At 34.7% G+C, this 16,277-nt stretch overlaps 1 protein-coding gene across 2 annotated transcripts in view; it reads left to right on the top strand.

Annotated features, from left to right (window-relative positions):
- The window catches only part of LOC102802285 (huntingtin-interacting protein 1-like), a 54,134-nt gene extending 39,733 nt beyond the window's left edge, over positions 1-14,401 (top strand). For both annotated transcript variants that reach the window (XM_085491300.1, XM_085491299.1), the window contains exons 15-25: positions 1,567-2,056; positions 3,730-3,819; positions 4,105-4,191; positions 4,812-4,919; positions 5,247-5,389; positions 6,809-6,919; positions 7,354-7,506; positions 8,830-8,930; positions 9,122-9,351; positions 9,900-10,072; positions 12,288-14,401. In XM_085491300.1, the coding sequence (XP_085347426.1) occupies positions 1,567-2,056; positions 3,730-3,819; positions 4,105-4,191; positions 4,812-4,919; positions 5,247-5,389; positions 6,809-6,919; positions 7,354-7,506; positions 8,830-8,930; positions 9,122-9,351; positions 9,900-10,072; positions 12,288-12,335 (1,734 nt within the window). In that variant the 3' untranslated portion in view covers positions 12,336-14,401. The remainder of the gene's footprint in view (positions 1-1,566; positions 2,057-3,729; positions 3,820-4,104; positions 4,192-4,811; positions 4,920-5,246; positions 5,390-6,808; positions 6,920-7,353; positions 7,507-8,829; positions 8,931-9,121; positions 9,352-9,899; positions 10,073-12,287) is intronic.
- The last annotated feature ends 1,876 nt before the right edge of the window (positions 14,402-16,277 follow it).

Genomic DNA, 16,277 nt, shown 5'->3' with positions numbered 1-16,277 from the left:
ATCCAGAACACTGAATACATCTTACTATGAACACATAAAACACATCAGAATACTGAATACATCTTACTATGAACACATCAAACACATCCAGAATATTGAATACATCCTACTATGAACACATCAAACACATCCAGAACACTGAATACATCTTACTATGAACACATCAAACACATCCAGAACACTGAATACATCTTACTATGAACACATAAAACACACCAGAATACTGAATACATCTTACTATGAACACATCAAACACATCAGAATACCGAATACATCTTACTATGAACACATCAAACACATCCAGAACACTGAATACATCTTACTATGAACACATCAAACACATCCAGAACACTGAATACATCTTACTATGAACACATCAAACACATCCAGAACACTGAATACATCTTACTATGAACACATCAAACACATCCAGAACACTGAATACATCTTACTATGAACACATAAAACACATCAGAATACTGAATACATCTTACTATGAACACATCAAACACATCCAGAATATTGAATACATCCTACTATGAACACATCAAACACATCCAGAACACTGAATACATCTTACTATGAACACATCAAACACATCCAGAACACTGAATATATCTTACTATGAACACATCAAACACATCAGAATACTGAATACATCTTACTATGAACACATCAAACACATCCAGAACACTGAATACATCTTACTATGAACACATCAAACACATCCAGAACACTGAATACATCTTACTATGAACACGTGGAACACTACCGTAGTAACATGAACATAGCAAACACAACTTACTGTTGAGAACACATAATATGTTATTTCACTCTTCAATCAGTTATTTCTCATTGTGCACATGTACTACTGTAAAATACTTTATTTTAGCTGGAATTAATTTTCTCTGAAAAGACTTTTTGGGTGTTTTGTATGGAATTTATTTTCACTGATTTTTGATGAGTTGAATGTAAAATATAGGGAAGGGTATATTCGCTGGATTTTATTTTCACTGAATCATTCCTTCAGTGAAAAATGGCGAAAATTAATTCTAAGTGAAAATAAAGTATTTTACAGTATAACAAGTACACCATATTCAGATTGTGTGTTGTGTGGTCAGCACTTAGACACATGGCTACTGTATTTGCTCTAATAAAAGCGCATCTCTAATAGAAGCATATATAGACAAAACATTGCATTCATTGTATGCTGGATTTTTAAAATATGACTTATTTTGACCACAGTCACAAAAATTGATGTGCTACTAATAGAGCAAATACAGCATATGAACCTTTCCTAAGTGATGCAACTTTGCGAATAATACAACAGTCTATTCGTTAATTTGTTGTGCATGTATACAATCTTAAAATCTTTGTTTACAAATGGCGATGAAATTACACGTTTTCAACTATTAAGGTAATTGACTGTCCCAATAACCTTCAGGATTTTTGGCCCACAAAATCAATCCCAATTGATTTGTTCGTCAACTCAAAAATCTTTCAAGGGAAGTAGAATATGCCATTCCCCTCATTACTAAACAATATTTGTGTTCCATATTGTTACAGAATGCAGAAGTATCAAAACAACTCACGGTTGTTTCGCAAACCACTGAAGAAACCGAAAAGGCCAAAAAAGAAGCAGCAGAGTCGCTTGAACGGATGGAGCTGGCCGTCAAAGAGAAGGAAGTATCGTGTGTGGCTCTGATCAAGAAAACTAATGACCTTGAGGAAATAATTGTTGCAAAAACAGTCTCTGAAGATGCCCTTCGGACGGAGATTGAACACTTACAGAGGACACTTGATGATAAAATTGCATCTGAACAAGGACTTAGAAAGACGGAGGAGGGGCTCCAGAAAGCAGTTGAGGAGAAACGAGCTGCAGAGGAGGACCTCAGGATGAGGGTTGGTAATTTAGAAAGAACTGTGCAAGAGAAAATGGAAGTAGAAGAAGATTTTAGAAAACAAGTATCAGATTTACAAAAAACTATTGTTGAAAGAACTACAGCAGAGGAAGCGTTGAAAAAGAAAATGGAAGAGGACACATTTGGTGTTTTAGGTATGAATCCCGGTAAAATTTCACAATTTACCCTGACTTGTTTTGAGTTAAGCTTGCTCGATCAGTTTCACTTTGGTGGTGTTCACATTATAGAGTGCACAATCCACACTAGTTGGAATCAAGGCTCATATGAAGATGAGCATAATGCAAGTTTAAAAAATCTCAATGGTTTTGGAAAACGTTTAAATATACTTGATGTTACAGTTTCTATGTCATGAATTCTTCTAAGTGGATGTAAAAGCAATTTCACATTACAGAACATGTTTTATCACACATGTTTTAATGTGACTCAAACTATTAAAAACTTTAATACCATTTTAAAAAGATCGGTAACCCATTATTTGTTTTTTGTTCTGTGCAAACCTTATCATTATCCCAAAATTAAAAAAAAAAAATTTTTAGTCTCAATTCTGACGCAGTCCAAAAAACAGGGCTTGACCTGTGTGTGTGTGCATGTCTCTGTCCGCCAGTCTGTCCATACATGCGTCATAGACGTGTCTCAGCCAATCAAATTCAAGCATCACACACACATCATATATCTTGGGATACATATGCATGTTCATTTGTTTAATGATCAAATTTGAGATGGCTGATGTAACAATTTTTAAATTTTTACCATTCTGGAACAAGATCTTGATTGTGCATGGATGAATTTGTTGTAACTGATTCAAGATGGCCAAAAAATGGACATTTTAATGTTAAATATACATCAAAATTGAGCTTTCTGCCATCCAGACCCAGATCCTGGTTATTCATGGACTTTGCCATCTTGGTACATTCATTGAACATATAACACGACCATAGTTTTTTTTCATATCAGATTTGATATGTATTGGCTTCACATCTACCTTATATGTATGTTATTTGTTTCATGTTCTCATTGTTTACTAATACCAACGGGGACTATTTCATGACATGTGTTATTTTTTTCACAAAGAGCTGTAGTACGATTTCCTCAAAAACGAAGTCGCTGACCCCTGTTTTATTATTACATTTTATAGATTATAATAAAATAATTTTCCAGTGTACCAAAATGAGGAAATTCTCAATGTTTTTGTGAAATTGAACATCCTGTAAGGATGTACAGTTCACCAGATGATTATCAATCTACATCATATCAAAGTCATATCAAAATCATATCATACCATTGTTGATATTCTGTGCAATATTATACATTATGCAAATCATTTCCCATAATGAAGTTCACTTGTTCTATGAATGAAGCTTGACTGCATTAGTAAGTCCACTTCCAGTGGACGACTTGCCCTTTATTGCGTTGATGTAGAATTTGTTTGCTCCTCCCCCCAAACTAGAACATAAATAGACAGACTAAGTTTGCCCACTGTGGGATATTGTTAACAAGAACAACGTTAAATATTGAAGAATCTTAATTATTGAAATACTGTAGACTACTTTATTTTCGCTTGGAAATTATTTTCGTTATTATTTTCGCTGGAGGGATGATTCCGTGAAAATAAAATCCAGCGAATATACTTTTTTTCCTATATTTCACATTAAACTGATCAAAAATCAGTGAAAATAAACTCCATACAAAACGACCAAAAAGCCTTTTCAGCGAAAATTTATTCCAGCAAAAATAAAGTATTCCACAGTAGTTGTTTCCAGCAGTTACATGTGTAAACTAACCATGTATAATTTTTTCCACTTTGCAGTTAACTCAGTGGAAGAAGCAGAGGATGTGATACGGAAAGCTTTAGATGAAATGGAAAATCCTCAATTTTCGTCCTCGACTTGTACAGCAGGTAAGCTAACTTCTTTTCGCCATGACCCATCATTGTACACCAAGGTCTCTTTACGCTAAGTCTACCAAAAGGATTTGTTTTGTTTTGCATCTTAAAGCAAATTAAGCTCTGATGACGAGAATGCCATAACCTCTATAACCATGATGCTTGTTTTTCTTCTATAACCGTAAAGTTTTCCTTGTTCGCTATAATTGGTTTGCTAATTTAGAATATAATATAAATTAAAATTCAACTTCTTCCTTGTTAGCAAATATTTGTCATATCATGTTTGTTTAATTTATTCAGAATATTTGTTGACGAGAATGAATTCATTGGAAGAGTCGCTGAATTCCACAAAGTCAAATTATGATGGTTTTGCTGATAATAATTCAGGTATGAAGGTTCATGACATTTCATGATACAATTTAGTTGCCATGGTAACAAATTGGGGTTCCCATGGTGTCAAATATAGGTTTGAATCATCTGTGATAATTGCTATGGTATTGGGTGTGGATTGCACATGGTGTTGGCTGCCATGGTATTGCAATAGTATCAGATGTGGGTTTCTATGAGTTAAAGTTGGTGTTGCCATGACATCAGATACCGGTCACTGGTAGCATAGTGGTTGTTGCATCAGACTCATGATCGGTAGACCCAAGTTCAAATCCTACCTTAGGCTGAACATGGGTGAGTGTGCCACAGACTCAATGGGAAGGCCAATTCCACTGGCCGAGATTCATTCATTAACGAATGCGACTTTGGGGGAACCTTGGCTAAGGTCCGCAGGTGCTTGTGTTCTACCGGGCCTGGTTGACACCAGGATAGTGCATTACAAGTTGCCATTTGACAGAGAGATGGCCACGCAACCCTATCAAAAAAAAAAAAAAAAAGATGATGGTTACCATAAATTTGAAAAGGGTTGTCATGGTTACACTTATGGTTAACATAGATTTAAAATAAAAACATCAATTCAAATCTGTACATTTAGACAAATCTAACCTTACTTATTTCAGTTGTTTCATCATTGGTGAGAAGTGTTGCAAGTTTTTCACACTTACTTAGTGACTTTATACTTCATGGTAAAGCTACATCACATATGGCACCTGTAGACCGAGGACTGGGTATGTATATCATTCAATTAGTTTTTGTAGTAGACTGGGAGCTTGTGTACTAGTATTGTATTATTTAAAATATTATGAGCCGTTCTTCTGAATGTGCTGTAAGACTGGCAGTGAAAAAACAGTCAAAGTGAAATGACTTACCACTAGAGGGCAGTTTTAAAACTCCAGAGGGCAGTATTCAATCTGTTTTGTTATTGTTACTTATTATCATTATTACATGTAGAAAGAAACATTTGATATCAGCTGAAGAGAAATAACCTACCACTAGAGGGCCATTTTGAAACTCCAGAGGGCAGTGTTCAAACATCTGTTTTGTTATTATTACAGCGTTATCAGATCATTGTAAAAGTAGTGGTGAGAAAGCTCTGGAGTTATTAGCTGAAGTTAAACAAAAGAACAACAAAGACAGAGTATATGAGAGAACAGTGAAAGTACAAACTGTATTGAAAGATATACAAAACATTGCACAGGTAAAGATGGTTGCTTTAATCTTATCTTTGGATTCAGTGCCAAAGATTGAAGTTACAACAGCTATCCGTTTTTGTTGATTTTTTACAGCAAGTCTCGGAAGTATTGGGGCAGCCAATTTGCAAATTCGCTAGCGAGTTGGCAAACTGCTGGTGTTTTGACTAAACAGTTGGGTTTTGAATCTCACTGGCGCCGACATGTGGTCGCGCTCACTCTGGGCAAGTCTATATTGCATTAGGGGACATAGAATGTTTTTACGTAGCCTGGTACATGTCTAGATTCCCAAGAATGATTTGCTTTGTTATGCCAGGCATGATAATGTGAAAGCAGTTTCCCTGTTCAGCCTGAGAATGACCACAGTCAGCTGGCGTACAAGTGATAATATGATGAATGCGATTAACCCACTGATATTTACTATGTGGGGGTAATCTTGAACACTGCTTGAAACTAAATAAAAAGACAAGTTGAGAAACAGTTTCCTACAAATCAGAAAACAACAAACTTTCACATCCAAATGATCTGTTGGGGTAACATTAAGCCAATCGCTAAAAAATTTGATCTCATTCGTCATTTTTGCTGGACAATCACTTTTATACGAACACCTCATTACAGAGAACAGAAGAATAGAGAACACTTTTCCTGGTATATTTGAAAGCGAAATAGATATCCAACTGTAAGACCCTCGTCACTGATTAGCTCCTAAAGTATGATGCTGTTATATAGGTTCACCCAAAGTGCCAGCAAAATTCGAAAGCTAACAATTCAGTCAAAACCAAAGCAGTAAACCAATTCACGTCTGAGACTTGCTGTAATGTACAACTGTAAATAAAGAAATATTCAGTGATTTATTTTTAGTTGATATTTTCGCTGGATTTTATTTTCACTGAATCATTTCATCAGCGAAAATAAATTCCAAGTGAAAATAATGTCTTCTACAGTACCAAGCTTCTAGAGAAAAATATGGAATTGAGATATCCTTACTTCAATAAAATTGAGAATCATTAAATGTGTATATTATTAAGCATGGAAATACCCCAAAAATACTTTCCTGTTTGTCGAGTTCCACACAAAGTTTTGACATCACTTGATGCTATGACCTTTGTTTGTCCTGTGTTCATGTTTGACGCATAACACACCATCTCACATGCACAAAATATGGTCTATTCAGTGCACATTGCTGAAAACTAAAGTATAACTTAAAAGATAGTTTATAATGAGCGTATATTGAAATGGTTGCAGTTCGTCATAGAAAAGATTAATGACCTGATATTGTCACACATTGCTGTAGAATAATTTTACTGCCACCAAACAGTGGTATTAATATAATTTTTGAGAAAAGTATTTCTGATTTAATATATTATTGCGCAAATTGTTAGAACTGTGTTTTATGTTGCTTCAGTACATTGTTTTATTTTATCCAGGGTTTGGTGATCAAAGATGCAGATGTGGGCAAAGAAGAACTCGGAGATATGGTGGACTTGGAGATGCAGACGACGGCTGAACAAGTAGATGAGGCAGTCAAGAGAATTGAGGTACTATGTTTATAAGTATAAGGTCACACATCCTGGTACTAGTATGACCCAGAAGGTCACACATCCTGGTAACAGCATGACCCCAGAAGGCCACACATCCTGGTACTAGCATAACCCCAGAAGGTCACACATCCTGGTACTAGCATAACGCCAAAAGGTCACACATCCTGGTACTAGCATGACCCTGAAGGTCACACATCCTGGTACTAGTATGACCCAGAAGGTCACACATCCTGGTACTAACATAACCCCAAAAGGTCACACATCCTGGTACCAGCGTGACCCTGAAGGTCACAAATATGTTATTAATAATGGTTAAATTGTTTTCCTTGAACTGGTTTAGTGAATACATAAAAAGATGAACAATTTTAAGCAGAGTCTCCATTCTCATGTGAAACAAAAATCGCATAAAATAACAAATTTTATATTTCTAGGAAATGTTGAATAAATCTCGAGAGGAGAGTTCTGGCATACAATTAGAAGTGAACTCCAGAATATTGGATGCCTGTACTCTGTTGATGAGGGACATCAAAGTGTTAATTAACCGATCAAAAGTTTTACAGAGTGAAATAGTGGATGTCGGCAAGGTAACTGGTTTTATTTTATTAGTATCACACGCTTGGGTAAATGACATGATCAATCTAAGTCATATTTTTAGTTAAATAATAAAATTTTTTTTTTTTTCATGTTTGCTGATGATAGAGCCAGCTCATATCAGTGTTTGGTAAATGTTTATGTGATTATTTCTACAATTTTTTGCTAAAAACAGCATTTCAATCTTTTCCATAGAATATATTGAAGATAAAATGTTTTTTCAATAGTTTTTAGCAGACAGAGCAAAAATAGTGATCATCAACAGGGCTTTCACTCGCAAAGCAAAGCATGATGAAACCCTTGCCTGAAACGCAAGTTGCTAATTTCCTTTAATCTGCATTAATGTTATGCATTCAAATTTTAGAATAAGTACACTAATACATTTTTAGGAATGTTGTGGCCTGAAAAGAATATTACCAATAATATTTTGATTGTTGTTCGTTGCACGAAACCTGATGCCCTGCTGTTGGAGACACAGTTGTAAAGTGTTACTTACAGAGCCCTCAAGCAATCTAATGAAATTAACTCAACTGTTGATAGAGGGCGCCATGTAACTTAGCTGCCACAAAATCAAGTACTGTCAAACCATTTATTTTCACTATTTTAATGTTTTGAGCAATTTCACTGGATTACAAACTTGGCAGAAAAACAATGAGTTCTATTGTTATTCTACAAGTTCACATGGATTTAATTTAACAAATTTCACTTATGAACGAAAATAGTGAAAATAAAAACAAATGAATTATTAATATATTTACAGTATACTATTATTGATTGTGGTTAGATTTCTACTTTTATTTGCTATAATTTGTACTTCTATGTTAACATGTCATATTTACATTGAAGTATATCATGTATGTATTGATATAGTCAATTTTCTGACATGCAGTGTTTTTTTTTTTTCAAAACTAATGGCCTAATCTTTTCACAGCAAGGCTTTCTTGCCCAAATTTTTCTGCACTTTTTTCCTATACTCTTTCAATATTTCTGGAAATGAACCCTAATTTTGGAACCAACAGACAAAATTTGAGTCATTTTTTTGTTTTTACTCAAAAAATTGGCTATTTTTGTCCCAATGTTTTGAAAGAAAGTGCAGACTATAAATGGGACTATTTTGTGAATTTTTGATGAAAAGAAGAAAGTGGTGGTGAAAAGGTTAATAATAAATAAATATTTCAATTCTACTGCAACACAACATGTTTCATCTTGTCAACCTGAATTTCATTTCTTTTGCCTTCCTGTTATGAACACCGACTAATCTTACCATTTATGAAAATAAAAAAATTACACCTGATTTAACCAATTTTCTTTGACAGGGTACTTCATCGTCTAAAGAGTTTTATGCCCGAAACAACAGATGGACGGAAGGTCTCATATCTGCTGCTAAAGCTGTTGGGTGGGGTGCAAGCGTTCTTGTGTAAGTAATACTAGTAATTCTGCTGCAAACTCTTTCAATACCATTATAAAATTCAATCTCTGCATTTGCATTTGTTAGAAATGTTCACCATTTGAGCATTTGAAGGTATTTTTCATATCATTCTACCAAAATTTCAAACTTATTTATTTTCACACTTCAAGCATTTGATCCTGGTTCTGTTTTAATTATAGTGATGGTGCAGACAAAGTTGTCCTGGGTAGCGGTAAATACGAAGAGCTGATCGCGTGCTCTCATGAGATAGCAGCAAGTACGGCACAGTTAGTAGCAGCGAGTCGTGTCAAAGCTGGCGATAAAAGTAAAACCATGCAGTCGCTGCACACTGCATCAAGAAAAGTGGCTGAGTCTACTGCTAACGTGGTCGCAACTGCCAAATCTGGGGCACAAATGATTGAAGAGAAAGGTATGTGTGTGTAAAAAGCGGTGCATTGGTGTGAATTATTTAGCGTCAAGATATACTGTGCATACTGTTTTCTGCGGATATTAACTAGCAGCACATGCAAATGACATCGAGTGAAATGAAATTAATAGTGTGTTTCTGATAGCACTGAAAACAAATCTGGGTTGGTATGTAGAAATAACGTTTTATTATTCCACAATGCTTCTTGGCCCATACTGTTATATGAGAGTATTTTTCAATAATACACCACATCTTCCATTTACAAGTTGACATTTAGAGCTAAAAGATCTACAAGTGCCGATTTCCCAGTTTAGCCATAAAAAAATCAGCCTTAAAAAATCTAGGTTACCGAAAAGAAAAAGTTTGGATTAATACTAGAAATGCATTAATGTTGGCCTTTCTGAAACTGCCATACATACATCAGAAAATGATTTGATACTGACATAATTATCTCTACCCTTTCTTGAAATTATGTATGATCTTCTCCTTTAACTTTTGCATACAAACCATTACACTGTATCGCTTACCGGTACTTCCTGTTCTGTCTTCAGATACAATGGACTTCAGCAAGATGACACTGATGGAGACAAAGAGACTGGAGATGGACTCCCAAGTAGAGGTGCTGGAGCTGGAGAGTAGACTGGAAAAAGAACGACGGAAATTAGCGGGATTACGGAAACAACATTATCAACTTGCAGGGGAGAGTGAAGGCTGGGATGAACAGGTTAGCGTCTAGAAGTCATCATATGCATGATCATCTCTTCCTTTTCACCCCATTCACTGTGCCCTGTAACGCCTGCATTTATAATGGTTTAGTCCATTGCATGTGATGTTTGGCTGATGCATTCAGAATCTCTTGTAAACCATTTAATTTTCTGCCACGTTTTGATGATGAAATGGAATTCATGAAGACGACATTTCACCAAAGTTTCTATGACTTCTATGCACTTCTATGCACTTGCAATTTGCACATACAAAAAAAAATGTCAGAAGAGACAACAGTGATACTCAATGTCCAGAACCTGTCGCCTGGCACAAAAAATGTTTTAAAAAAAAAAAGTTTCTATGAACCTCATTGAACGTCACTCTGATCTGATGCCTTCATGACTCCATTGAAAGGTTCACTGCTTCAAAACTTAGCCATTTTCACTAACTCATGGAATTTACTATAATCTGTCTCTCAAGAAGTTAGATTGGTTTACACTAGTACGTACATACCGCATACACTCATCAGCCAAGCTTCACTTCTGTAATAAATGTATGTATTTTGTATTTTAGTAATTATTGTCATGGTAATGCATGAAGTGTAATTTTATTATAAATTAAAGACTTTTAATGGCTTAGTGTATTTAACTTTTTTAGAAAAGATTTTATGGCATTCATAAAGGCTTAGTCTTTTCGACGAAACAAAACGAAACGAAACTCTAACCCACATTTGTTTTCATTGGCCTGATAATATCTGAGAAAATTTCACACTGTGAAACACGAAATGAATAGCGCCATCAGTGTTCTACAACTCTAACCCGCATTTGTTTTCATTGGCCTGATAATATCTGAGAAAATTTCACACTGTGAAACACGAAATGAATAGCGCCATCAGTGTTCTACAACTCTAACCTGCATTTGTTTTCATTGGCCTGATAATATCTGAGAAAATTTCACACTGTGAAACACGAAATGAATAGCGCCATCAGTGTTCTACAATTCCAAAATGGCTGTCACGTCATGTCAGCACAAATGAATCAAGTTGCAAAGTAGGCGAAAAAGTAGTGGAAACTAAATATTCTTGACAAATTTATTTCTGTGACGTGGCAATATTTGAAGTCATTCACAATTTAAGGTTAGGGTTAGGGTTTCGTTTCGTTTCGTGGAAAAGACTAAGCAATTTATAAAAACCAAATTTTGAGAAGTCACTGACATTCCGTGTTGTAAGGCTCCAGAGACATTTTCACTGCTGCAAAATGTCACATTTTCAGTGACTCATGAAAAATTGTCTTTATGTACCTTCAATACTGCTAATCCTAATCATATGTTTGTCCAATTGTGTTAAACTAAAAGCATTTATAATAAAAAAAAGTTTCTGCATTTCTAATAATTGTAGTTTTATTCTTTTGCTTTAATTCATATATCTGTGGTCATGTCTAACTGTATCTTGTAGTAAAATCATTCAATAAGACTGTAAAATACTTTATTTTTACTGAAAACTTTTTTTGGGATGTTTTGTATGGAATTTATTTTTCACTGATTTTTGACTAGTTGAATGTAAAATATAGGCAAATAGGTATATTCTCTGGGTTTTATTTTCACTGAATCATTCCTTCAGCGCAAATTAATTCCAAGCCAAAATTAAGTATTTTACGGTATAGTGTTTGGTTCTGTTCAGTTCATGGTCAAGTTAAATTGATGAGAATTTGTTATGGATATCATTCGTATGATTTTTCGCTTGGATTACTGAACAATCATTGACAAAATCGTGTTGGTTTTTCACTGTCATACTAAATAGTATGAACCAATATTTCAACTGCTGGATTTGTGTTTAGAGATTTACCCAAATCATTATTGTGGAGATTTTCAATAAAAATGGAATAAATTTATTTGTGAAATTATATTCAGTGATTTGTGTTGTCTTCATCCACAGTAGATGGTTCTGAGTAAGTAAGTTTTGTTTCAGGACAGAATGCAGTGTGTTTTACTACTGATTTTCTGTCTGTTCGTCTGTCTGTCCTCGTCTCTGTTCTCGTCTCGTTTCTGTTCTCGTCTCGTTTCTGGTCTAGTCTCGTCTCTGTTCTTGTTATGTTCTCGTCTCTGTTCTCAATCTGATTTGAACCAATAAGAAGGATACCAAAACTTAGAGCTTGAACATATGGTTGGAGCATGCTGTGATAAATGATATTCATAAAATTCATAAAATAAATCCATTTATTTGTCATAATTTTCAGGATCAGGAAGCGGCGCAAGATGCTGTAGATGCTGCAGCTCGTAACTGAGATTGTTGTAAATTATAGCTGCACATATTAAAGTCGTCATAATAATCCGTACCAACTAGAATTTATTTATTTTATTAAAATTCTGTATTTAATAATTATAATTCTAGCTTTCCCCATCGTCACTGTATTTTAATGTAGCACATATATTCATTTAAGTTTCAATGTGTACATCAGCAGCTATTTAATGACAATATTTGTGTTATTAATTATTTAATTATGCCATTCTGTGTCTGTTACTAAATGCACACTGATAAGGAAATATTTATTTTCTGAAAGCTTTGATAAATCAGAGAGTTTGATGGCGTATGACGATGTCAAAAGATCGATGTCGGATAAAAAACTTATTTCCTTTAGTTTGGGGGTGGGGGGTTTTGACCTCAAAAAGTTTTCATCCTACAAAAACGATTTTATTTTTTAATGAAGTCAAAAAAAATCTTGGAGTATTTGTAGTTCTATCCAATCATGGACAGAAATAACCGAAAAGGAAAAAAAACAACAGAAAAATGGTTTGGTTCAAGTGTAAATCTGTGAGTCAAATGAGGTGCATTTGTAAACTCTTTTTACACCCACCCGACAACCAACTGCTATGCAATACTCCTGTCCGATTATCAATTTGTATTTAATGGTGAATGTAGTCTGACGCCATGACCAATATTTATCAATTAAGTTTCAGTGGGGGGTAGGGGGGTTTGGAAAAAAACTAAAGGAATTAAGTTTTTTATCCGACATCGATCTTTTGACGTTGTCCCTAAGTGAAAATTATTTTGTCATGCATGTTATTTCATGATGTATTGTATTACATGGTAATCTGAATGCTCAGTTGTCGTGATTTAAAACCTTTTTGACATTGAACACCAAAGAATTCCCATACTTGTGGGAGTATGATTGTGCCACACACGCAATGGAAAGGCTGAATGGATGTGACTACATGGGAACCTTCATCAAGGCCTATAAGTGCATGTGTTTAATTGACTCCATTTGATGCCTACAATGTAGATAGTGCATTATTAACTTGCCATTCTGTCCTCATGACAGGAAGTTAATCATACAGTTCTACCACAGTCAAAAATTTTAATAGTTTTCAGGGAACCATGTCTGGTGTGGAAATAGCTATGGAGTACTCTCCACTTCAAAAACAAGAACAGAAAAATTAATTCTGATTCCAGCATTATGTGATGTGATAAATCTTTCCCAGCCAAGTACATGTTGAATAAAGCATATCCAAACTTTCAGAAAATATATGACATACCTGAAAATTCCTTACTTTGTAACTGACGACAATGTCCTAATTAAAAATAATTATGTATGCAAATGTGTTGCATAACAAATATCTGGGTGTAAAATTATTTAAATGTTCTGTGTTGCTTTTTATATATATAAATTTATTATTCATTTAAAAAGTCCAATCGTGAGAGCATGATTTAAATTTTTAAAAAGTTGTGAATAAAGTGTGTTTTTTGTTGTTGTGAGTATTACTGCATGTTACCTTGTTTATCATAAAATCAAATTCCTATAAATGTTTACAGATTTCTGAAGGCAATTTACATGAGAAGAGATATTTGGGATTCTTTTTGTCTGCATTTCAGTTGATTTGCTATTTTCTCTTATGTCAGATTTTTTTTAGTAGAATATACTTCATAAGCTGCTTCATTATGTACTTAAACCGTGTTTATAGAATTTGACGGCAATATTATCACTATTTTTCATGCAATTCTTGAGTTTTTAATCAAAATTATCAAATTGTTGAACAATTTTTGTGAAAATATTGCATTTTTAGCTGGGATACTGTTTGTAAGTGTTGTCTAATATCGGCCTACTTAAATATGCTGATTTATTGTATTGTTTCTTAATGATACAAAGTTTTTGAAAAGTTACTTCAATGGTGCAGAAATAAAAAGCATGTTTCCAGCAAGCTGTGTCATTCTTGTTAATTAGAGAGTACCCTCCCAATACAGAATTTCTTTGGGGGGGGCAACAAATGTCTCATTCAATATATTCCTTGAAATGTACCTTGATACTGTAAAGAAATTTACTTAGCATATGTCAAATAAAATGATGGTTCAAAAGTTTTCTCTTGCTGCAAATTCACTACAGTGCCCTCAACATATCTGTTCAGAAAGTGTTGTGCAGCGCCCTCAACTTGTATTTGTTGTGAAAATGTTCTATGGCGCCCTCATCATGTAAGTTGAGAAAGATACATAAATCATTTTTTCCGAAACGTTGTATAGCGCCCTCATGCATACTGAGAAAGTTGTGCATTGGCAGTTTCATAAAAATTGAAAATTCATATAGTTGTAAATATGACTATCATCCTTCAATACAGATAAGTGTGTCGCAGTATGAATTGACTAAAATCAAGGTCAGAGAATGATTAAAGAGTTAGAGACGTGAATGAGATCAAGTGTGATAAAATGGGTCAATTATGTGAACAAGTGACAGGTCAAATGTGATGAAATGGATCAATGATGTGAACAAGTGACAGGTCAAATGTGATAAAATGGGTCAATTATGTGAACAAGTGACAGGTCAAATGTGATGAAATGGGTCAATGATGTGAACAAGTGACAGGTCAAATGTGATAAAATGGGTCAATTATGTGAACAAGTGACAGGTCAAATGTGATGAAATGGATCAATGATGTGAACAAGTGACAGGTCAAATGTGATGAAATGGGTCAATGATGTGAACAAGTGACAGGTCAAATGTGATAAAATGGGTCAATTATGTGAACAAGTGACAGGTCAAATGTGATGAAATGGGTCAATGATGTGAACAAGTGACAGGTCAAATGTGATAAAATGGGTCAATTATGTGAACAAGTGACAGGTCAAATGTGATGAAATGGATCAATGATGTGAACAAGTGACAGGTCAAATGTGATGAAATGGATCAATGATGTGAACAAGTGACATGTTAAATGTGATGAAATGGGTCAATGATGTGAACAAGTGACAGGTCAAATGTGATGAAATGGGTCAATGATGTGAACAAGTGACAGGCCAAATGTGATGAAATGGGTCAATGATGTGAACAAGTGACAGGTCAAATGTGATGAAATGGGTCAATGATGTGAACAAGTGACAGGTTAAATGTGATGAAATGGGTCAATGATGTGAACAAGTGACAGGTCAAATGTGATGAAATGGGTCAATGATGTGAAAAAGTGACAGGTTAAATGTGATGAAATGGGTCAATGATGTGAACAAGTGACAGGTCAAATGTGATGAAATGGGTCAATGATGTGAACAAAGTGACAGGTTAAATGTGATGAAATGGGTCAATGATGTGAACAAGTGACAGGTTAAATGTGATGAAATGGGTCAATGATGTGAAAAAGTGACAGGTCAAATGTGATGAAATGGGTCAAATGTGATGAAATGGGTCAATGATGTGAAAAAGTGACAGGTCTGAAATGTAATGGGTCAAGGTCAATGAAAATCTTTGACTACATTACATTGGATTAACATTAAATAAACTAATAGTCATGTTAGTACTAGATCTAGTTATTACTGGAGAGAAAATGTGCAGTTGGTAAGGCATTAATTTCTAGCAAATTACCATAGGAATATCTAAAGTGAGGTGAATATATCTATATCAGAATTAGTTCAAGGTTCAATATATGAGACACAACCAAGACATAGAAGATAGGTGGGTACATCACACAATCTAGTCAGTTTGAAAAAATGAGCTGTACCACAATAATGGTGCTCAGCCTATGAATACAAACACTTGGGAAAGTTTCCACTGGCATCTGGTGAAGGTTTCAGCTGAGTGGCATCTGAGGAAAGTTTCAGATGAGTGGCATTTGAGGAAAGTTTCAATTGAGTGGCATCTTGGGACAGATTCAACTGAGTGGCATCTGTGAAAGGTTTCAGATGAGTGGCATCTTGGGAAAGTTTCAGATGAGTGGCATCTTCGGAAAGTTTCAATTGAGTGGCATCA

This window comes from Saccoglossus kowalevskii, chromosome 16, assembly GCF_978046115.1.
Source record: "Saccoglossus kowalevskii chromosome 16, keSacKowa6.1, whole genome shotgun sequence".
Lineage (NCBI taxonomy): Eukaryota > Metazoa > Hemichordata > Enteropneusta > Harrimaniidae > Saccoglossus > Saccoglossus kowalevskii.
The sequence above is the reverse complement of the archived record's forward strand: the minus strand, read 5'-3'. Positions and strand labels throughout refer to the sequence as shown.